We start from the raw sequence: 23,106 nt of genomic DNA, 5'->3' as shown, positions 1-23,106 counted from the left end.
AGCTACCCACATGGCGCAGCAGACCTCTCCTGTCTCCCCGCTGCTCCCCTCAGCAGTGGATCTCAGTCAGTCTGCCTGTTCTGCTCTCCACTCGGTCTCGTGAGCCTCTCACCCCCCCAAACCTCTGGCCTGTACCCCAGCTCTTGTATGCATAAAAATAATAAAATAATAAAATAAATCTTAAAAAAAAAATTCCAGCAGGTCAAACAGTTACATTTTGAGGAATAAGAACAAAGGAAGCAGAAGTAGGAAGACTAACACAAAATACAAGATTTTGGGGCCTCCCTGGTGGTGGAAGGGGTTAAGTGTCAGCAGTGACAATCTGCAGCTACTGCAGCACGAGTCCTATCCCTGCCCAGGGAGGTGACCTCTCCTGTCTCCCTGCTACTCCCCTCAGCAGTGGATTTCAGTCAATCTGCCTGTTCTGCGCCCCACACTTTCTGGTGAATCCTCTCCCCCCACACACACCTCTGGCCTGCACCCCAGTTCTTCTATGCATAAATAAATCTTAAAAAAAAAAAAATACAAGATTTCCCAGTGAACGGGAACCGCTAAGCAAATAAATCTTTCCAGCTCCCTTCTAAAGGGTCTCAGGCCTGAAGCACTTAATAATCCAGTGCAATTGTAGTTAACAAGTTCGCGCACTTAACAAATCTTTCCTCAAGGCTGACAGAGTTACGAGGTCAGCATTCAGCCAAGTTGGTCTATCTCGTCTAGGCCATCCCCGGATGTCTGCGCCTTTTTGCTTTTTCCCAGCCCCTTGTTTAGAAACCTTGCTGCAAAATGATGTTATCAATGGAAGGATAGTTATGTATAAAAAAAAACTCTTTGTTTTTAAACAGGTGCTCAGACCTTTGGGGGCTACCCAGGTCTGGGACCTCATGCAAGAATAATAAAGCTTTTCCTGACCTCACCATTCCTAAGTACCGCTTGTTCTTCCTCTGCCTGGGTAAAAAGTAAAATTTATTTCTGCAACATCAGAACTGAAAGGTTGAGGAGTCTCATCAAGTGCCCAGATGAAGAATGAAAAATATGAAAAAGACCCACACCCGGCACGGCAGCCTGGAATTGCGGGGCACCGGGAAAAAAGAGGCTCCAGGAAGACGTCCGAGAGCAAAAGCATCACACGGACGTGGACCCAGCAGGCACTGCCTTTCCGAAGTGAGAGCTGGAGCTGGATGCACCTGCAAGTGCTGAATGATTTCCCAAAATAAAGGACTAGGGGACACAGACAGTAGATCACCTCTAACATGATAAGGCAAGAAGCAGAACTTGTCATTTGGGGAACGGGGTGTTGGGGAAGGGGAAGGACAGGACGGAGAGCGCTGTTTTCTGTAAACCTAGTAATTCTTTCAGTTTTAAAACTGAGTTTTAATGGAAACAAATTTTTTAAAAGATGAATAACAGACAGGAGAAGGGTAAGGCCTGGAGACGTAGGTTTGAGCCTGGCGTGGGGCCGAGCGGGCTGAGAGCCGACGGCGCGGACAGGTCCCGGGCCACGGGAGGAAGCGCCAGGGACTGGGGAAGTATTTTCTGATTTTTCTAACGTGGACGTATTTTGCTTCATAATTAGGAAACGTTTGCTTTTCCAAAGCGGGCCGGAGGAGTGGTACCGCGGGTGGCCATCAGAGGGTGGCGAGTGTGGTGGAGGCCAGCGGGGCGCGCTCCAGAGCAGCCGAGCAGCGGGCCCGGCCCCCCGCGAGGAGGAGCCTCCGGAGACCCGGCCAGAAGTCAGGTAGCTATGAGGGAGACCCTCCGGTATTTTTCTTTTTCTTTCTGGCTTAATTCGCTGAGCATGATCCCTCCAGCCCCATCCCTGTTGCTGCAAATTACACGTTTATCTTTTTTGATTGTAATATTCCATTGTGCAGATAGGAAAAAGACTAATAAAGTAAAAATCAAAATCAACAGGCAACTATAAACCAGAGACACAGTACAGGGAGGAGGAGGGGGGAGGATCAGAATAAGGGGGGTGGGGATTGTGTGGAGACTAGAACCAAGGTGAAAAGGCAGGCATTGTGCAAAAATGAAGCATGATGTAAAAAATACATAAAATTTTTAAAAATGAAAAAAAAAAAAAGGCAGGTAGCAAGGGGTGGGGTGAGAGGTTGGGTTGGAAGCGAACCAGTAAACTCTATGGGGACCTGGCCGAGGGAGAGGGCAGAGCCCTGGAGAAAAGTGTGGCCAGCAGATGTTTGGGAGGGGCCCGGGATTTTCTTTTTTTCTTTTTAAAGGAAAACTTGGTGTAGCGTGAGTTAGTAACTAGGCTGTTTACAGCCCTCCAGCCATTAGCCTCTATGACTGGCACCTGTGGCCTTGCACGCACGCACCTGTAATTGCGGACACCTGAGCCCAAGAATCCGGAGCGTATGTGTATGTAAGTGTGGACACCTGGGCCTGGAGGGCGGGGCTGAAAGGGCAGCATCACTTGGAGGTGGGGAGAGAGGAGACCTCCAGGGAAATGTTAGGGAGAAAGCTGGTCTGTCCTGGGCAGCATTAAGGGCCTGTAAAAATTCACCAAAGGCTCCGAAATTATCTTTCCATCCCTGAGAACCAACAGTGAACCTACCCAGTCTAGGATGGTTGCAAAACACGTGGGCATGAAGTTTTAGCTGAAGGGAGCTCGCTCACAGAAGGGTTTGCGTTTCTGGGTGGGGGCGGGGGACCTTGAAGCAGAGACGCCTTAGGAGCCATTCTGCTTAAGTTCGTGCTGTGGACACACACGCCAGGTCACCGTTCGGGTTGATGGTGCTGAATGGGGTAATAAGGCTGAGGTTCAGCTCCTGACTGCTTGCACCTGGTTTTTCTGGAGCATCTGTTAGATGAATCCCCAAATGGTCTTATGGCTTGGGTACAGTCAGTACCGAGGCTCAAGGGTGACTGGTCCTTTGGTGAAGGAACAAAGTGTTACCAAGTAGTTGTGTTCCAGAATAAGGATGAAGACTATCTTAAGGAGTATAAAAAAAGCACCCAAAAGATAAAATTCCCAGAGTCTGGGGCCTCCCCTGGTGGTGCAGCGGTTGAGCGCTGAGCTGCGAAGCTGCCCGCAGCCTCTGCAGCGCCGGTTCAATCCCCAGCCGCCGGGTGAGGGTCCCACATGGCGCGCAGACCTCTCCTGCCGCCCGCTGCTCCCCTCAGCAGTGCACTTCTTCGTCAGTCTGCCTGTTCTGCTCCCCACTCTGGCTCTGGTGAATCCTCTCACCCTCCCACGCTTCTGACTGTACCGAGTGCTCGTATAAATAAATAAATAAATCTTTAAAAAAAAAAAAATTCCCAGTGTCTGGTGTCCAGTGAAACATTATCAGGCATAATGAGAAAAAATCAAGAAGGGCCCAGAAATGACTGCAAGATGAGAAATTACAGAATTAGTAGAAAAGGACATTCTTCAAACAGTTACAATGACATTCCTTATATTCACATGGTAGAGAAGTGTGAGCATTCAGGAGGTAGAAGATATAAAGAAGCCTCAGCCAAAACTTAGATTTTAGATTTAAAAGAAAGTGGGGCGGGGGGTACTCGCTGGGTGGAACTCAGCAGATTAGACACCACACAAGGAAAACTCTACTGACCCTGAAGATACTGCATAGAAACTGTCCAAAATGAAAAAAAGACCAAAAAAAAAAAAAATCCCACCGTGAAGGTTATCAGTTTATTGCCTCGGTTCCACATTCACATTTTTGCCGAGCTCGGCGAGAGTGCAGCTGCTCGCCGGGAAGATCCCTCCCTCCCCCGCCCAGAACACCCGTTAGGTGTTGTCAGTAGGGAGCCTGGCGGACTTCGGAGAAGGGGCTCTTCCCACTCTGGCGCGGTTTGCTCTCGGGGTGCCCGGGGAGCACACTGGGTTTCTCCGGGTCTTTGGCCCCTGAGGTCTCGCCAGCCCTAGGCCCCTGCAGGCACAGCGTTCTCTAGCATTCGGCTACCACGGCTCTTGTTCTGCCGAGCTCTCCACCCAGCCAGAAGCAGTGCAAACCAGAAGACATGCAAGATCATTAAAGTACTAAAAGGAAACACTCTCAGTTTAGAATTCTAGACCCAGAAAAAATCTCAGAAAACCAGCAATCCAATAAATACTACACAAGGCCCGTGTTCAGATGTGCCTGACTGGAAAAAAAAGTTCTCTTTAGCGCTTTCCCTCCCTTGGCCTACGACGCAAGACCTTGCCTTTCACTAAAAACAGTCCCCAGTCTTGTATTTTCGCGGCGTTGTCGTCATGCAGACAGGCGAGGTTGCTTCTGTTTTGCTTGTTCAGTTCCCCTCAGGCTGGATTTTTCAGACGGCCCCTTCCAGACGTCAGTCTCGGTCCATGGCCACCCCCGAGGCGGCCTGCGATGCCCTACCGTCCGTGAATCACTTTTAAGAAGGCAGCACTTACAGAACGCTCCCTCTTGGGAAGATGCTTTGAGACTGGCTGGCGCGTGGCCCTCCTGCCTTCCCACGGCTTTCACTGTGGTTCTGGCATCCACCGAGGTGCTTGCTTTTCTCAAAGAAACTTCTGCAAGAGTGCTTCCTCTTCAGACTTCAAGGTGACGATCTCGCACTGTCCTCCTAAGTGCTTTCCTGGGTTACTGGCTGACGAGAGCCACAACATCCATTTGGAATCCTTTTCTTTCAGCGCGGGCCCTTGAGGGCGCCTGCCTTCATAGGGACCTAGTCCAGGAAACATGGCTGACGCACGGCTGAGAACCCGTGTGCCGGGCGCCCAGTGACGTGCCGACACGACGGTGCCTTTGAGAGGCGTTGTCACGGGTGAAAGGCGGCAGAACCCGTCGAGAATCTTTTTGTTTCTATCCCCAATATCCTGTAATGAAAGCCTTCGTTTTTCTTCCCCCACATCCCATAATTTCCCTGTACGTGTCTAAGCATCCTCGGGCCTGCTCCTCCTCAGAGGAGAGCGCAGCCGACCCCTCCCTGGGCGGGGCCGCAGCGGCCCATTTCACGGCGTGGGGGCGCGTCTTGCTGGGTGCGTGGAAAAAGGCAGCAATGACAGTAAATCGTTGGTGCCTGTGAAGACCTCGGGGTATAAATAGCTCCTGTGGCAGAGCACCCATGCCGCCTCTGCCGACGCTGGCCCGGAGGGGAGCCGGTGGCCGCCTTCTGGCGCCTTCGGTAGCACCTTGACCCTCCTCGCCGGAGGCCAGCACAGCTGCTGTCCTGGGAGCCCCGGGCCGCAGGAAGCAGCCTGGAAAACGGTCTTTCTGTTCAGCAGCTTCCCGGGACGCTCACATTTCCACCGTGCACGTGGGGGCGTTGGCCTTGATGGCTTCTGAGATCATCCTGGCACCAGACTCCCCAATGTGATTTCCCTGGAGACTAGGAGAGAAGCGTCAGGACAGGCTGGCGAGAGCGCGGAAGGGCCGGAACGGCCTGGTTGGAGGCTTGGGTGAGCCCCCGGGCCCCGGGCCCTCCCTCAGGGCGCCCGCAGGTGCCCTCTTATACCAGGTGCCCTGCAGAGCCGCCACAGGCTCTGGGAACAGGGTGGCAGGCGGCCCGAGGGGGCTCAGCCGGGGGGGCCGGGGGAGGCTGAGGGTCCCACTCACTTGATGTGCTGGAGCCCGTGGTTTCCAGACAGTGCGGTGGCCACGCATATGGCGCCGTCCATGCCCAGGGCGTTCTCCTGGAGGCTGGGCAGAGAGGGACACGCCCTGTGAGCCCAGCGGGGCCCGCAGCAGCACCCTGTTTCCTGGGCGCCTGGGCCCGGGGGTGTCTGCAGGCGGCCAGGCTGCCCCTGCGGGCGCCGTGAAGGACCCAACACAGGCGCCAACCGCGGAGCTCGCCTGAGGGGCGCCGGCAAACCCAGCCGCGGCAGGGCCCGCGGAGGCCGGGCTGGCCTTTCTCCTGGAAGGAAGCGGCTCCAGAGGCCTCCAGGGCGCCCGCGGGGGGCTGCTCTGCGCGGCGGGTCGGCGGACACTCACTTGAGTCTCCGGAGACTGGAGTTGACCTTCAGGGCGCCGGCCAGGGCTTTGGCTCCCGCCACCCCGATGGCGTTTCCTCGCAGACTGCAGGAAGACAGGACGCCTGAGGCCCAGGGGCCGTCGACGGGTGACAAGGACACGTCCCCAGGGGACGCGGCCATCGGGCAGAGGCCGCCCAGGTTTGGCACCGCGAGGGGCAGCTTCTCCTCACTCCCAGGCGCGCCACTCGGCTCCGGGGAAGGACACCCAAGGAGGGGCTCGGCCCGTCCAAGCCGACCTCCCCCGCCTCCCCCGCCCGGAAGGCTGGTCAGGGCCGGGAGCAGCAGCCCTCCCTCAGCCGGGCGCCTGCGCGGCGCCACGGCATCTCCTCACAAACCGAGATCAGTGGCCGGGGCCACCTGGGGGCCCCTACATGGCGCCTCGGGCCGGGGGCAGCGCGAGCACGGCCGGCTGGAGAGCAGGCGCTCAAGGACCAGAGGACCCCCAGGGGAGGGGCGCAGCGGGACGGGGGTGCTGGAGGCAGCTGCGCGGCCGCGGGGCAGAGGCCGGGCACTCACTCTAGCACCTGCAGGGTTCTGTTCACAGCCAGCGCCTCCCCCAGCGCCTGGGCCCCCGGGGCACCGATGGAAGCCACCTGCAGACTGAGAGGAGACGCGCGTGGGCACAGCTGGCCGCCTGCCCGCCCGGCCCCCGCCACAGGCCTTCGCTGCCCCCACCCGGCCGCGGGCGGCAGCCTGGACTGTGGGCCGCGGTCTGTCCAGTCGGATGCCCGGGGCGGCCACTGGACACCGTGGATGCAGGAGGCGGGGCTGGCGTCCTGCCGCGTTGGGGGCGGGCACCCCTCGGGCCCTAACTCTTACTGTCTATACATGCTTGACGACCCGATGGCGGATATTTGGAAGTGCAAACACCGCCCTCAAGCGGGAGGCGGAGGTGCCCGAGGGGCAGGGGCGCGGGGGCTCCCGCATGGCCGCAGCTCGGCACTTACTAGAGGGCGGTGAGCGCGGTGTTGACCTTCAGCGCTCGGGCCACCGCGGAGGCACCTTCGTCGCCGATGGAGTTCTCCTGTAAACTGGACACAGCAGGAGGCCTGGGCGCCGGCCCGGCCCGGGGCAGCCCTCCCGCGCGGCCCACCCAGGTGGAGCCTTGCAGATGTCACTCGGCGCCCCCCATCCTGCAGGATACACCCCCAGGGTCGCCCTGGGCGCAGCCTGCCCTCGGCCTCCCAGTCAGCCTGCGGAAAGCCTGAAGGGCCTGGGGCAGAAAAGAGGACACTTTTCAAAGCCAACTAGAAAATGAAGAACATTCTCGCCCGCCGGCATTTTACTTCCTGTGAGCACCCTCCTGCGCGGGGCACCAGAGCTGTGGCCTGGACAGGCCCACAGGATGCAGGGACAGGCTCCCGGGGTTGGGGGTGGAGGGACATCAGGAGGAGAACCGATAGCTTTGGGCACGAAGGGCAGAGCGGAGCGAGCGGGGCGATGTTTCTGTTCAGGAGATGGGGACCGAGAAGCTGACTTGGGGACGTAGTTCTGGCAGGAGCCTCGGGGGAGAGGTCTGGGGTCTCAAGGTGGGGTCATGAGACTTTGTAGGAAACTGGAGCCTGAGGCGAGCAGAGCCTCTAGCAGAGAGCCGTCCTTCAAGAAAAAGGGGTCCTGACAGAACCCGGGGCACAGAATCTCAGAGTCAGACAGAAGCACCAACCAGAGGTGGGGTCCCGGAGGCTGAGGGAGAAGCAGCCAGGGCTAAAAGGGTCACTGGAACTACAACGGGATCCAGGATTCGTTCCCAGTGGCCTGGACACGCGAGAGAAGCAAAAGCCTGTGTCCCCAGAGGCTCGTGCACAAGTGTCCACAGCGGCTTATTCCCAACAGCCAAGAAGTGGGAACCACCCAAAAGCCATCGGCAGAAAACCCGATGAACAAAATGTGGCCCCTGTGTGCCGTGGAATATTATTCAGCCACGAAAAGGGAAGGCAGGGCCTGACACCTGCTGCCTGGGTGAACCTGGCCGACGTCACACTAACTGAGAGATGTTCATCCCCCAACATGTGTCGTGGGATTCCATTGACACGAAACATCTGGAACAGGTAAATCTGCAGTGGTGGGGACTGAGGAGTAATGGCTAGTGGGGAGGGGTTTCTTTTGGGGTGCCGGAAACACTGCACGTTTACAGAGATGGCTGCACAGCTCTCAACTAGAAACCAGTGAACCGGGTGCCTTGAATGGGGAACTGCAGCGCAATAAAGCGAGGAAGCAAAGGACAGACACTGCCCGGGGCCTGGAGCAGCCGCCCGGGGCCTGGAGCAGCCGCCCGGAGCAGTGGCACTGGGGCGTCAGACCTTCCTGCCCCTGGCCGCTGAGGGCCCCACTTACTCAAGGCTGGTCAGGCTCCTGTTGAGCTGTAGTGCTTGGCCCAGGGCCTGGGCAGCGCCGGCCTGGATGAAGTTCCACTGCAGGCTGGGCGGGCAGACACAGGCCGGCGTGACCCTGTGGCCCCAGCCGAGCCCAGCAAGTTCGGGGGCTCCCGATCAGACCCCAAGTGGCTCCTGCTTGCAGCAGGTGACACACGGCACCCACCTCCCACCATGGCCCCCCGGGTCAGCCTCAGGAAGGAGAGCACCGGGCGGTGCACAGCCAACCGGGGAAACCCCCAAAGCCAAACGGGGTCTCCTGGGTCAGCCGGCTGGGCCGGGCCCTGCGGCCCGCGGTGGACTCACTGGAGGGACGTGAGGGCGCGGTTCTCTCTCACCGCCACCGCCAGGGCCTGGGTGCCCTGGTCGCGGAGGAGGTTGGCTGTCAGGCTGCGAGGAGGGGAAGGCGCGTGAGCGGGAGCTGGCGGGGAGCCTCTGCCCCCAGGCCCGTGGGGGCCTCGCGCAGGCTTGTCGCACTGGGTCTGGCCTGCACACGGGGCCCTGTGCTGGAGCCGACCGCCCGGGAGGGGGGCTCCGGGAGGCTCCGCACGGGTCCCGCCAGCAGCACTGCCCGGACACACCCCGACCCCGCGCCTGTGGCCTGCAGTTGTGTCGGGGCAGGTGGGGGGTCTTCTGGCCACCCCTCCCCTGTCCAGGTCAGCCGGCCTAGGGGGTGGCCAGGGCCCTGGGCGGGCTCCGGGCGGGCGGGCACGTACTCCAGGTTCCTCAGGGTGCTGTTGGCGCAGAGCGCGCGAGCCAGAGCCTGGGCTCCCTCGGGGCTGATGGAGTTTTCTCGGAGGCTGAGGGGAGAAGACCCGAGCTGCTGGCCAGGCAGGAGAGGCCAGACGGGACAGTCCACGGGACAGGACAGGTCAGGAGGCAGGGGGTGAGGCCTGGGCCTGGGAGGCGTGGGAGCGGAGGCAGGCCGCGGTGCGGGGAGGCAGCAGCAGGAAGAACGGGGGTGCTGGGCTCCAGGACTGACCACAGATGTCCCCCGCCAGGCCTGCAGGGCCCGCCTCTCCTCCCCCACCCCACAGGCCCCCTGTGCCTGGCAGGGAGGCAGGGACTCACTTGAGGCTGAGGAGGGTCCGGTTGGCACAGAGGGCCCCCATCAGCGCCGCCACCCCCGAGTCGCTGATGGAGTTGCTTTGCAGGCTGCAAGGGGAGAGGAACCCAGTGTGGCTGCCCGGGGCCCGGCCAGGACGGCAGGCCTGGGTTCAACCCGGGATGGGGGCTTCGGGGGTGAGTGCCACCCCATACCTCCCAAACCCTACAGGTCAGGGCCCCAAGGCCCAGCCCCCAGCCCCAGGGTTGAGATCCTGCTCCGACCTGGGTGCCGGCAGGGACGTGGCATGGGGGTGCTGTGCCCCTGCCCAGGCCCCCGCAGCCCACCCTTCTTTAGCTGCCTGCGCCAGGTCTGTAGGGAAGCTCGTGCCGTTGTGGCTCGGAACACTCCAGAACCAACACCGCCCTACTGTCCCAGGAAACGGGGAGGTGGTGCAAGACCCGAGTCGCCATCTGCAGCAGTGCCTTGACTGGGACGGACCCAGTGAGTCCCCGTCTGGGGGGACCACCCTTGCCCCAGCCACCGAAGGCAGAAGGGGGAACTCACTCCAGGCTCTCCAGGCCCTGGTTCACCTTCAGGGCTTCAGCCAGGGCCTTGGCACCTCCATCGCCGATGCTGTTGCTGGAGAGCCTGCAGGAGGGGGGCACGGGTTGTGGCCAGCCGAGCAGCACCTGGACATAGGGGTCCAGGGTGCTCTCCCTGTTGTCCCAGGGGCGTGAGGGACGTGAGGGCGCTCCTCACATGCTTCCTGCCCGAGGCTATCTGGACAGTAGCCTCTGCCAGAGCCCACCCCGCTGCCCGTGAGAGCTCAAGGTGGGGTCAGGGCCTGGGGAAACTCTTCAGTGAAAGGTAGTTATACCTTATGAGAAGGGGTTCAGGAAATGCTGGGAGGCAGTAATATGAACCCCAGACATTTGGGGTTCACCCAATCCTGGGAATCTGGGATTTCCATTTTCTTGGGCCAGTGCTTTCCAAGTCCAAAGCCTGCACCCACCTTCAACTATCCATTCAGGCAGCCACCCCCATCGACCTGTCCCTCCGTCACCCACCCACCCACCCATCACATATATTTATTAAGATATCGCTGTGCCGCCCACAGAGCAAGCCGGCCTGGCCCGTGCGTTTCTCACATGAGCTCCTTCAGATTCCTGTTCTGCTTCAGGGCGTCCGCCATCCTCTGGGTCCCCGGGGGCCCGATGCTGTTCTTCTGCAGGCTGTGGGAGGGGAGAGGTCCTCAGCAGAGCTGGCCACGGCCACCCCCAAGTAAAGGACACCTGGTCAAGGTGAGGGTCAGTGCCTTCTGCAGGGGCCAGCCTGGGGGCGTGGCTTCTGGAAAGGTCTGGAGACAGTTGCCAAGGCGATGCCAACGGACAGACATCCCGAGGCCGAGAGCGGAGTCAGGCTCCCGGGCCCTCCCTCGCTGCGGGCTGGAAACCGTAACCAGCACACAGTGTCCAGCGGCCTCCAAACGGGGCCTCACATGCCAGCCCCGCCAGGCCCTCGCCAGGGCCCCTCTCCGCCGGGTGCCTCCACCCAGACCAGCCTGAACCTCCCGACGGCCCCTCCACTTAGATTCCGCTCCCCCCAGCGCCGTCCTCCACACCAGGCCTGAGGGAGGGAGGCGCTCCCGGGGCTGCGCTCCTCCTAGAGGGACAGGCGGCCGCGCTTCTCCTGTGGGGCCCAAGTCCGCCCCCCGCGACAGAACCGCGGCTGCTGAGGGCCCGGCCCTGCGGCTCCCTCTCGCTTGTGGTAAAGCGGCGGCAAGTTTTATTTTCCCTTTGCCTTGAAAGAGGCAGGGAGCAGGCGGCCGCGCCCCCAGGGGGCCGGGGTGACCCTCGAGACCTGCCGCCCGGTCCCTCCTGGACAGCGTTGTCCCGAGCGGCCGGTGCCCGCGGCTCCAGCAAGGCCCGGGCCTGCCGCGTCCTCCCCGCGGCCTGCTCTGGCGTCCAGGGCCCGCTGGGCCCGCGAGCGCCGGACTCGGCCCAGCCCGGCCCCGCCGCGCACGCGAGCTCGCTGCAGCCCCGGCCGCGGCCTGGTCGGCGCCCCCGCCCTGGTCAGCGCCCCCGCCCCGGTCAGCGCCCCCGCCCCGGTCAGCGCCCCCGCCCCGTCGCGCGCTCTGGAGGCTGCGCTGAGAAGGAGCGCGTCGCCCCGGGGCGCCCCCGCCGCGGGACCGCCCAAGAAGCAGAAGCAGCGCCCTCTGCCTCACGGACACAGCCCTGCTGCCCTGGGGCCGCCGGACGGTGCAACCGACCCAGGGGCCAGACGGGGTAAGTCCAGGCGCGGCCGCCGGGGAGGGCGGGGTGCGGGTGCGGGTGCGGGTCAGGGTGCGGTGCGGGTCAGGGTGAGGGTCAAGGTGAGGGTCAGGGTGCGGGTCAGGGTGCGGGTCAGGGTGCGGGTCAGGGTGCGGTGTGGGCCCGGGGGCGGGTCAGGGCCGGCCAGGGCGTCCGAGCCAGAGGGAGGCGGTGGCCGCTCCCACGGGGGCTGCTCCGGTGCTGCCGAGTCGCGCACTTTAAAAACGTGACTTTCAAGCACATGTAAATGGTTCTGGCCGGTGCTCGAGGTGACTTTGGGCTCCGGGAGAACTTTCAAGTCCAAGGGCGCCGGCCAGGGAGGGCGCGGCCCGCCCGCAGGAACCTTCCAGAAGGTGCACTTTCCAGTGCGCCCAGGCTCCTCGCTCCTCGGGGGACACGCGGACAGCACGTTCAGAACTCGGGGGTCTCCCGCTCAGTGGCGACAAGCACGCCCCGAGGCGGCTCCACACGGGGAGGCGCCGCCGTCTTGAGCGGACCCCGGGACAGGCTGGGGCTCCTACCTCAGAGAAGTCAGGGTGCGGTTAATCTTCAGGGCATCCGCCAGCGCCTTGGCCCCCTGCGGCCCGATGCTGTTGCTGCGGAGGCTGGAAGAGAGCGCCATCCTCTCACCGGCCCCGCCAGGCTGGGGCCTTTAAATCTGTGCCCCTCAAAGGACAGGACTCTGGGGGTTCGGGGTTTCGCGTTTGGTGGAGCTGGCCAGAGAGCCTTCCTTGGAGGAAGGAGGAAGGAGTTTCCCAAAGGCCCAAAAGCGGGGAGAAAGCGGGTCTGAGGCACGAGGGGGCTTGGGCTGCGCAGCGAGGAGGTGATGACCCCCGCCCCCCAACCCTGGTGCCCCACTGGTCTGCGCCCGCTGCTCCAGGCCTGCCCCACCCTGGGGCCCGGTGGTCTGGGGCACCCTGCTCCCACTTACTCCAGAGCGGTCAGGCTTCTGTTGACCAGGAGAGATCTGGCCAGAGCTTTGGCGCCTTTGTTGCTGATCTGGTTCTCAGCCAGGCTGCGGGGTGGGGGGAGTCATGGTCTGTCGTCCTCAACGCCAGGCCCACCCGCCTGGGCCCCAGCACCCAGCCTGGGCTGGGCGGAGCTGAGCCCTGAGCCCAGCACCAGGCCCCCAGGACCTCTGCACCGGGCCAGGTCTGGCCTTGGTGGGGGTGGGGGCCTGAGTCCACAGTGGGGGGGGGGGTTCGCCATCCTAGCTAGGCTGTGGAGCACCCGCCCTGGGAGGGTGCACACACACAGCAGCCCAGGTCCAGGGCCTGAGCACCCCCACTCCTGGCTGGCACGGGTTCTGAGCACAGGAAGGTGGGTCTCCCCTGCTGGAGGCGACTCAGCACCCCAGAGCCCCGCGCCCTGCTCTCGCAGAGAGGGAAGGCGAGGCAGCCTTGGAGGTGCCCTGAGACCCGGCTCCAGCTGCGCGCAGGGCTACGCGGCTGCTTCACGCACCCCCCCAGAAGTGCTGGCTGATGAAGTTCTTCCCAGGCCCACCCATTTCAGGGGTCCCTGGGGTTCCCCAGACGGGCCTCGGAGCCACCAGAGGGTCGCTGGAGCCCCACCTCCTCTGCTTTCAACCCCGTGGCTCCCAGCAGCTCGCCTGGTCTGTCGCTGTAATGGGTTCTGCTGCTGCTGAAAGCGCGAAGACTCACCTGATCACCTTCTATACTAACTTGACCACCTTCAAGTTAGGGGAAGCTCTGGCTTTCTAGAACCTTCCCCTGTGGGGCTCTTATTGTTCTTGTAAGTAAGATTCCCTGAGTCCCGCGGGATTTCAGAGGACGCCCTGGGCCTGTCCAGCAGGGATGTGGCCCTGGGGGCCAACCACAGGGATGGGAAGAGCCCATGTCTCTTCCCGTGAAGGGGGCCCTGCATTCAGAAGGACCTCTGCGCTCTGTCTGGGCTCCTGCCCCATACACGAGAGTTGACTGTCGTCACATGCCGAGGGGGGACGCCACAGCCACCCCGAGTGGTGGTGTCCGCGTGTTTCCTCCGGAGGGCGTACGGGCCGTCTCCCTCTGACAACATCCCACCCTCACCAGCGGCCCTGGCCAGCTGGGTGGAGAGGAGGCGGGGGGGGGGGGCAGCAGAGGGCACTCCCGGTCGGGGCTACCTGATCCTTTGGATCCGACAGTCCTTCCCGCTCAGCACGCTGCCCAGCAGCTCCATCACCGGGTCCTGGAACTGGTTGGTGTCCAGCCTGCTCGGAAGGCAGCGAGTGAGGCCCCTGGCGAAGGCCCGCGAGGGGGCAGCGGCCCCAGGCTGGGTCCCCCGCCTCCATCCCCATGCGCTGTCCACACAGAGCCCAGCCCCAGCAAGGCTGGAGCCCCAGGTCTGTCCTCCGGCCACTCATGCCCAACCACGAGTGGGCACAGCTGCCAGGCCCCGTTTGCCATCCTGCCTCCCACCCCCTCAACAAGGTCAGAGCTGGTCGGGGTGGGGGCCGGGGGGCGTGGGTGCCACTCCCATCAGCACCAGCCCAGCTCGCGGGAGTTCTGTGCTGAATCGTGACCCCCAAGAGGACGGGCTGGAATTCTAACCCCATTGCCCGAGGCGCTCCCTTATCGGGCAGCAGTTACCAGGAGCTGTGACTGGAGTAGGCAGGCTGTGCCTGGGTGATGGTCCTTCGAGGGGCCCGAGCATGCGGCCCAGTGGCCATGGACACCCTGGGATGAATGCCCTCGATCCGGGGGTGCTGGCAGCACCTCAAACTGAGGGCTAGGAAGGGTTCCCCCATAGGTTTCAGAGGGAGGATGGCCCTCCCGGTACCTCCAGCACCTGGCTGAGTGGCTGGGCCGAGTCCTAGACACTGGTCAGGGAGAGACCCGCGGGGAGAGGAACACATGCCCTGCACACGCACACACCCCGCACGCACACGCCCCACACACACACAGTCATCCTGCACACACACACATGCCGCACGCACATACTCTGTGCACAAATACATGCCCCCGCACACGCATGTCCTGCACACGCGCATACACCCTGTACACACATACCCTGCACCTGCACACGCCCATGCCCTGCACACACACACTCATCCTGCACACACACACGTGCCCTGCGTGCACACCTGTCCCCTGCACACACATGCACCCACACTCGTCTTGCACATGCACGCACCTCAGGCTCCGGCAGTACAGCAGCTGGGGCAGCAGGCTCTGGAGGACGCCCTGGCTGAGGCGCAGGGACAGGTCTGCCTCACGGGTGCAGGCGTCCGACACCTGTAGCAGGTAGGCCAGGGCAGCGCGGTGCGGGGCAGTGGTCACCCCGGCCAGGTCCCCGCTCTCCAGGGCGCCCTCCACGCTGCGGGCCAGCTCTGTGTGCTGCAGCTCGTGCAGGCAGTGCAGCACGTTGACCGCCCGGGCGCACACGGCCACATCGGACCGCAGGCAGCCCTGCAGGAGCTCGGCCACCTGTTCCCGCTGGCCCCAGTGCTCGCCCGGGGCCAGCAGGGGGCCCGCCAGCAGGGCATTGACCCGCGGGGACAGGAGGCCAGACAGGAAGCGCAGGAAGACGTCCAGCCGCCCATCCTCGGCCTGCATGGCCCGCTGGGCCGCATTCCTGAAGTGCGTGAGGAAGCCCAGCCGGGGCCAGGACACACCGCCCTCGGGGAAGAGGTCGAAGATGGCCCTCCTGGATGCGCTGCAGTAGTAGGCGGCCGCCGTGAACTCCTGCAGGGACAGATGGGAGAAGCAGTAGGCCGCCGAGGGGCCCAGCGTGTCCTCCCGCTGCAGGAGCCGGCTGCTCAGCGCGCTCTGCAGCAGCGCGAGGTCCACGCTGAATGCCTTCAGGTCTGGCTCGTAGAACACGTACTTCCTCCTGACCAGCCCATGGAAGGCCAGCCGGCCCAGCGTGCCCACCAGCTTGCGGCCGCCGTGAGCCACCTGCTCGATGCGAGGGCTGGGCCGGCCCCTGTCCTGCCCCTCGGCGCCCAGCGCCATCCTGAAGTGCCAGGCGTAGAGCTCACACAGGGTCCTTGGCGGCCACAGCTCTGCGTCCTGGGGCCCGAGTCCCTTGCAATGCCAGTGGCCCAGCACTGACCCCGCCAGCCGGCAGAAGGCCGGGACGGTGCACATGAGGTACAGGCTCCGGTTGGCCTGCACCTGGCCCAGGGCCCAGTCCGAGAGCGCCGGGTCCCCAGGGAACATCTGTTCCAGACACGCCTTGACCTCCTCCATTTTGAAGCCCCGGATCTCCGTCAGCCGGTCCACGAGGCCCCCCGGGATCTGGCTGGCTGCGCTGGGGCGGGAGGTGACCCAGATGGACACCTCCGGGAAGAGGTTGCCCCGGATGATGTTGGTGATCAGCTGGTCCACCTGCATCTCCTTCTTGGGGTCGGTGCAGGGCACCGTGTTGGCGAAGTCCAGGGGGGTCTTGCACTCGTCCAAGCCGTCCAGGACCAGGAGGACTCTGGCCGGGGCAGCTGCAGCCAGGCTGGACTCCCCCACGTGCGGGAAGGCAGAGCGGACCAGCCTGTCAGCCGACAACCGCTCATGGGTGTTGAGGTCCCGGAAGGTCAAAGGCAGCACCAGCGAGAAGTGCTGGCCGACCTGCCCCCGGGCCCAGAGGCACACGAAGTGCCTCACCAGGCTGGTCTTGCCCACGCCGGCCACCCCGATGGTGATGGAGATGCGGGGCGGGATGGACACCCGTGTCAGGGGCAGGAAGAGCCTGTCCAGGGCGATGGTCCTGGTGGAGGGCCAGTCCCCGCGGGCGGCCTCCACCTGCGTGAAGTCATGCTCCCTCAGCTGCAGGTCCGTCAGCCCCTCCACCAGCAGGAGGCTGCTCAGCCTGGCCGAGGGGCCGCCCAGCTCCTGGCCGCCGCCCACCCTGCTCAGCAGGACCTCCCGGTGCCTCTGCGTCCTGGAGTCTGTGGGGACAGAGACCGGAGGCGGGGCTGGGAAGATAGGGGACCGGAGGGGGCCGGGCCCAGGCAGACCCTCCTCTGCCTACCATTGCCGAGAGTTCCCCGCGGGGGGTCCGGCGTCCTGGGGGGCGTCAGCAGGGCCGGGGGCCCTGACTGCCCTTCCCTGCCAGCCGGTCCACGAGAGCTTTCACCTGCTCGGCTGGGGAGCCGGCGCCGGGGCCCTGGCCAGCCTCCCCGCCCGTCCGCACCTCCTGCTTCCTCATTCCTCATGGGGTCGGTGGGGCCGCCGGGAGCTGTGGGGGGGCGGGCCATCAGCCAGCCTCTGGGGCTGGCGTCTCCTTCCCAGCCTCGGGGCCACGGTCTGCCCCCCAGGAAGTGGGGAGATCTAGCGGATCAGAACCGGGGCCCCCACTGGAACCCAAGCCCTGCCACGTGCTGGCCGAGGGACACCGGACAGGCCCCCGAGCTCTCTGCGCCGCGGTGGCCTCCTCTGTGACCTGCAAATGGCGGTGGGTTCCGAGCAGGGCAGCCTGCGCCCGGGGACAGAGGACGCCGCCCGCTGCTGCTGTGCAGCTCTAGGCTTGGGGGGGAGGGAGTGTGGAGGGTCCGGGCAGGGCCCTGTCTGTGTGGACAGTGGTGGCCTCGCATCTGCACGCGTGTGTCCGACCCGCGGGCACCCCGGGGAAGCGCCCGGCTCTGGATAAGGGCGAGGCCGTCACCAGCGAGGGGGAGGCCGCAGCGGGCGATGTGCGTGTGGGGGGGAAGCCTGCACTTTCCGCGCCGTTTTCCGTACATCTAAGCTGCTCTAAGGGCTGAAGCCTGTTTAGGTGAGAGAGAAAGAGAGGGCGGGAGGGCGGGGTCTGCAGGAGAGGCAGTCTCATTCCAAGGGGCTCCCTGGGGTCTCCAGCAGGCACAGGGCTCCCGTCCCCTAGACTGCCTCGCTTTCTGCGGGGACAGCGACACCGACAGAGGCGCAGCCCCACCGAGTCCCACCCGCTGCATCCCAGACTTCATGGCTCCATTGCCAAGGCCTCACCTCCAACCCCTCCTGCCAGCCCCACCCCGCATGTCCCTCCCTCAGCTAAGGTGAGCAGCTGAGGACCCCAGCGCCCTTCCCCTCACCTGCCGGGGTGCATGTCCTCCTGCAGGGCCCCAGGATCTCAGGGGGCAGGGAGCAGCCAGCTCTCCTCCGCCAGCCTAGGAGAGGAGACGGACAGAGGTCACTCCTGTTGCCGCTGTCAGACCCGGGCCTTCCAGCCCATGGTTTTCAGGTCTCAGTGCTATTCACTCGGGAGGGGTCACTGGCTACATCCCCCCAGTGTGAATGAGCTGAGCTGAGTGATGGGGCGGGGGCGGGAGGGGGCGGAGCTTGGTATCCATAAAGCTGCAGGGGAGCGGACTGTGAAGTGAGAACGAGCAAAAGAGCTCGGTGTGCAGAGTTGGGGGAAGAGCATTTGAGGCAGAGGGAATAGCAGGTGCAAATGCCCTGCACGCTGGAGTAGCAGACGAAGGGCAGGGCTGCTGGACCAGGGTGGGTGAGGGTGGGTGAGCAGGCTCGCCGATAGGGGTGGAGACACGGACGGGGGGCCTGGGGATCTGGTCACTGTGCAGGAGTTTGGATTTGTTCACGTTTGGATTTGCCCACTGGAGGGGCATGAATGATGTGGGCGACGTCGGTGCTTTGATCTGTGACTGCAGCAATAGATTTTCTAGTGTCACACCTCCCTTGCACTCTGGAATGCAGGCCGCATTCACACTAAGTTATCTACAACAGGTGGACGGCGCAGCAGAGAGGCAGGTCAACAGCACAGAATGTTGAGTCCTAGAACAAGTGCATGTTTAGGTTATTCACACGTGAAGGGGTCTGGAATGTGACAAAAATACCATCTCGAATCACTGGGAACAGGGGCCTCCCCGGTGGCGCAGCGGTTGAGCGCTGGGTTGCGAAGCTGCCCGCAGCCTCTGCAGCGCCGGTTCGATCCCCGGCCGCTCCCCAGCCACGGGCAAGGGTCCCGCATGGCGCGCAGACCTCTCCTGCCGCCCGCTGCTCCCCTCAGCAGTGTCCTTCGGTCCTTCTGCCTGCTCTGCTCCCCGCTCTGGCTCTGGTGAATCCTCTCACCCTCCCGCGCTTCTGACTGTACCCAGTGCTTGTATAAACAAAAATAAATAAATAAATAAATAAATAAAAACATGCCTCTATTTAAAAAAAAAAATCACTGGGAACAGGGTTGGGGCCAGCCTATGAAAAAATTTTGACGTGGCTTCATATTGAACACAAACTTCATTTCTGATGGATTAAAGAGTTAAACGAGTGTAAGGCCATACAGCACAATGAAAAGATATGAAGGACTATTTTAAACTATTTTTGAGTAAGAAAGGCTTTTAAAGCAAGACAAAATCAAGGAGTTATAAACAGGAAGGCTAACAGATCTGCCTTAATTTACTATTTCTAAAAAAGAATAAATGCCAGAAATATATGAAATAAAAGAATAAGGAAGGCTTAGGTCTAATGCCAACATTGGCAACATACATGTAAGAGCATAAATATCCTTAATGTAAAAAGCACTCATAAATCAATGAGAAACAAATAACCAAACATAATAGACACAGATTGATGATAGATACAGAAAGAAACAGGGTCAGCAATAATTTATAAAAGTATAAAGATATTGAGAAGATGCTCAATTTCTCTATTGGTCAGTAAAAGACTATCATTTTCAGCAGCCTCATTGGCAGAGTGTAGATATTACAGGCAGCATTGATGAAAATGTCTAATCGTCGTCTTTTTTCTTTTTTAAAGATTTATTTATTTATTTTTAATAGAGGCATGTTTTATTTGTTTGTTTGTTTATTTGTTTATGCAAGCACTGGGCACAGTCAGAGGCGCGGGAGGGTGAGAGAATCCGCCAGAGCGGGGAGCAGAACAGGCAGAAGGACCGAAGGACACTGCTGAGGGGAGCAGCGGGCGGCAGGAGAGGTCTGCGCGCCATGCGGGACCCTCCTCCGGTGGCCGGGGAGCAGCCGGGGATCAAACCGGCGCTGCAGAGGCTGCGGGCAGCTTCGCAACCCAGCGCTCAACCGCTGCGCCACGGGGGAGGCCCTAATTGTTGTTTTAATGTATGTTGGTGGGAGTGTAAATTAGCACAAATATCCTGGACTATAAGTTGCTAATATCTATTGCCGTTGAGTGTCCTTTTTTTTTTAAGGTTTATTTTATTTTACTTTTTAAAGATTTATTTATACAAGCACTGGGTACAGTCAGAAGTGCGGAGGGTGAGAGAATTCACCAGAACCAGAGTGGAGAGCAGAGCGGACAGACTGACGAAGTACACTGCTGAGGGGAGCCGCAGGCGGCAGAAGGGGTCTGCGCGCCATGTGGGACCCTTGCCCGTGGCCAGGGATTGAACTGGCGCTGCAGAGGCTGTGGGCAGCTTCACAGCCCAGCACTCAACCGCTGCGCCACCGGGGAGGCCCTTTAAGGTTTATTTTTATTTATGCATACAAGAGCTGGGGTGTAGGCCAGTGGTGTTGGGGTGGGGGGGTGAGAGGATTCACCAGAGACAGAGTGGGGAACAGAACAGACAGATCTACCAAAATCCACTGCTGAGGGGAGCAGCGGGGAGACAGGAGAGGTCTGCTGCGCCGTGTGGGTCAGCTCCCTGGCTGGGGATTGAACTGGTGCTACAGTGGCTACGGATTGCTCTATAGTGCTGAGACTTAACCCCTTGCGCCACCAGGGAGGCCCCACCATTGAGTGTCTTTTGGCCCTGAAGTTGCAATTCTGGAACTTTTTCCTAAAGAAATAATTAGACAAATAATTGCGCAAAGACGGGACTGTAAGATGGTCACTGAAACAGTATTTGTAACTGTGAGAAACTGAAGAGGAAAAACTAAATTTCTATCCAAAGGGGGTTGGTAAAATAAAGCATGGCCCACTGAAACAGTAGGAAACTATTTGGCCATATAAACAAAGTCTAACTAGAAAAATTTCCCAGAATGTATTTTTTTTGGTCTTTTAATGTCATAGGAGTTTTTTTTAAATCACTTTTTTAGAGGTATAACTTATACGCAATAAAATGCACCCATTTCCAGTATACAGATGAGTGGACAAATTATACGTATATAGCAATCACCACAATCAAGACGTCAGACATTTTTTACCTAATTGCTTTGGCTCGAACTTCCAGCACTATGTTGAATCTCTTGGGGGTTTTGCATAGTATTTTTTAAAAAAGATTTATTTACTTGTGCATTGAAGAACTGGGGTACAGACCAGAGGTGCAGGGGGTGAGAGGACTCACCAGTGACAAAGTGGGGAGCAGAACAGGCGGATCTACTGAAATCCACTGCTGAGGGGAGCAGCGGGGAGACAGGAGAGGTCTGCTGCGCCCTGTGGGTAGCTCCCTGGCCAGGCATTGAACTCGTGCTGCAGTGGCTGCGGACTTCATAGGTTGTGTCTTAACCCCTTGTGCCACTAGGGAGGCCCCGTGCATGGTATTTTAATGCGGGAAAAAAATCAAGGTGAAAAGAATTATAAGATGTCAATTTGGTTTGGATATAGGGAAACTGAAAATGCGTGATGGTGGGATTGACTAATTGTTTTTTACTTGTGAATTTCAGTTTCTTCCATTTTACTAACAAACATATATTCCTCACTCCCACACACACACCCCAGATGATACACTGCTTATGAAAGTAACACATGTTCATTAAGGCATTTAGATAATGCCTTGTAGCAAAGGCATATGGAAGAAAAGCATAAAGTTTGGAAAACTGTCACTCTGCATACTCCATGCGATCGTGTACACTGGCAAGCCAGAGAATAACCAAACCCTTAGAGCTGTCATGTGAACTGAGCAAGCCTTCTGGACACAGGGTCAACACCACGCCAAAATAAAATCAGTTACATTTCTACTTGCTAACAACACTCAAATCTAAATTGAAACATTTAAATATCACTGAAGATCAAACATCTAGGACTAAGTCTAGGAAAACCTTTGTGGGACCTCGCTATTGAAAAGTATGAAAGATTACTGAGAAAATAAAGCCAGACAAATAAAAGATTACTGAGTGTAATGATCTAAGGAGGGACTGGAAGTCTCGATGTTATTACGGTGTCACTTCTTCCCAAATTGATCTATATGTTGAGTGACATCCCAGTCAAAATCTCAGTGGGTCTCTTGGGGGGCCAGGGGTGTGGGCAGAAATTGGCAAACATTCTAAGATACATGGAAATGCAGAGGACCCCGGGAGAGCCGGGATAATCTGACAAGCAGCACAGCTGGCAGGCTTACGCGCCAGGCGCACCGTGGGCCCAGGGCGCCGGCCTGCAGTGGCCGAGCCCACCATCACACATGGTCACCTGACAGCGCAGGTCAACTCAGCAGGAAGAGACCATCTTTTTAGGAAAAATAGAGACACCCTCGTGACCTCGGGCTAGGTTAAGACTCAGCGGGACCCGGCAGGCACTAGCGGTGAAAGACCAGACCAGCATGCTGGGGGGGTGGGGGGTGCTTCTCTGGACGATGCCCGCAAGCGGGGGCCCCCCGGGCTGAGTGCAGCAGCCTGGTCTGGAGGGACAGTAGAAAGGGTGTTCCTGGGGGTGCGTTCAGACAGCTCAGCCCTGGCGCCCTCACCGTACCGCGAGCCCCACAGCCGTGTGCGTGGGGGGAAAGCTCCCAGATCCTGCCCAGGGGCTTGGCGTCAGGTGAAACCAGTGTGAGACAGGAGCAGTCAAGAGAGCGGCTCCCTTGGCCGTTCTCCTGGGCGGGCCGTGGGCTGCGCCGGGCAGCTGGAAGCTTCCAGTGTGGCCACACAGGTGCGTGTGTGTCCAGACCCCGAGCTCACGCTGCTGCACGACACGTGCTTGCTCCGAGGTCTCGCGGCTCTAGTGTCCTAACGACACCCGCGTGGGAACCAAACGCAGCCCCGCCGCCGGGCCTGGGGCCTGGGGCCGCCGCCGACCTCGCGGGTGTGCGGGACACCGGCGGGGCGGTGTCTGGAGCTGCTTCTCCCCGCACACGACGTCCTCGAGGTGCGCCGACCTCATGGCTGTGACTGAGAGTGAGCTGGGGTGTGCGGCTGCCCCCCCTTCACGTGGACACTGCGCACACTCAGTAACCCCGCCCTGCAGCCCCGCGCCGGCCCTCGCCGTGAGCTGGAGCCCGGGACCACGACTGCCCCCGCCCCGCCCCGGCTGTCCAGGCCGCACCTGCCAGGGCACGCCTGGGCCACAGGGTCTCCGGGCAGAGGGAGCGCGCCCCGCGGCGGCCCCGGGGTGTTTCTGCTGAGCCCCTGCTCTCCTGCCTCTGGTACTAACCCGGAGCCGGTGCCGGTCGCCCGGCCCCCTGCACGGGTAGTCCAAGGGAGCTGCTCTGGGGGCAGCAGGTCCGGGGGCCCCGGCGAGCATCTGCTGTGACACTGCCCCCCGCCCCCCACCCCCCCCAGGTTCCAATAGGCCAGAGCTGTGAACCTCTGGGCCGCAGAAGGGCTGGGAAGGCGGCAGGAGAGAGCCGGGGAGGATGAGGCCTGAGGCAGGGGCAGGG

At 60.8% G+C, this 23,106-nt stretch overlaps 1 protein-coding gene across 1 annotated transcript; it reads right to left on the bottom strand.

The window, feature by feature from the left end:
• Positions 1-3,634: 3,634 nt before the first annotated feature.
• On the bottom strand, positions 3,635-16,834 carry NLRC3 (NLR family CARD domain containing 3). The gene is given in 17 exon segments (XM_037507712.2): positions 3,635-5,310; positions 5,538-5,621; positions 5,913-5,996; positions 6,470-6,553; positions 6,901-6,984; positions 8,288-8,371; positions 8,632-8,715; positions 9,042-9,125; positions 9,397-9,480; positions 9,938-10,021; positions 10,522-10,605; positions 12,204-12,287; positions 12,614-12,697; positions 13,805-13,891; positions 14,815-16,564; positions 16,648-16,707; positions 16,710-16,834. Coding segments are annotated over 17 exon segments (3,111 nt in total). The 5' UTR covers positions 16,825-16,834; the 3' UTR covers positions 3,635-5,219.
• Between the last annotated feature and the right edge of the window lie 6,272 nt (positions 16,835-23,106).

Source organism: Talpa occidentalis, unplaced genomic scaffold (assembly GCF_014898055.3).
Source record: "Talpa occidentalis isolate TD23 unplaced genomic scaffold, MPIMG_talOcc4v2.1 talOcc4.12, whole genome shotgun sequence".
In the NCBI taxonomy this organism is placed as follows: domain Eukaryota; kingdom Metazoa; phylum Chordata; class Mammalia; order Eulipotyphla; family Talpidae; genus Talpa; species Talpa occidentalis.
This window is presented reverse-complemented; position numbering and strand designations above follow the sequence as displayed.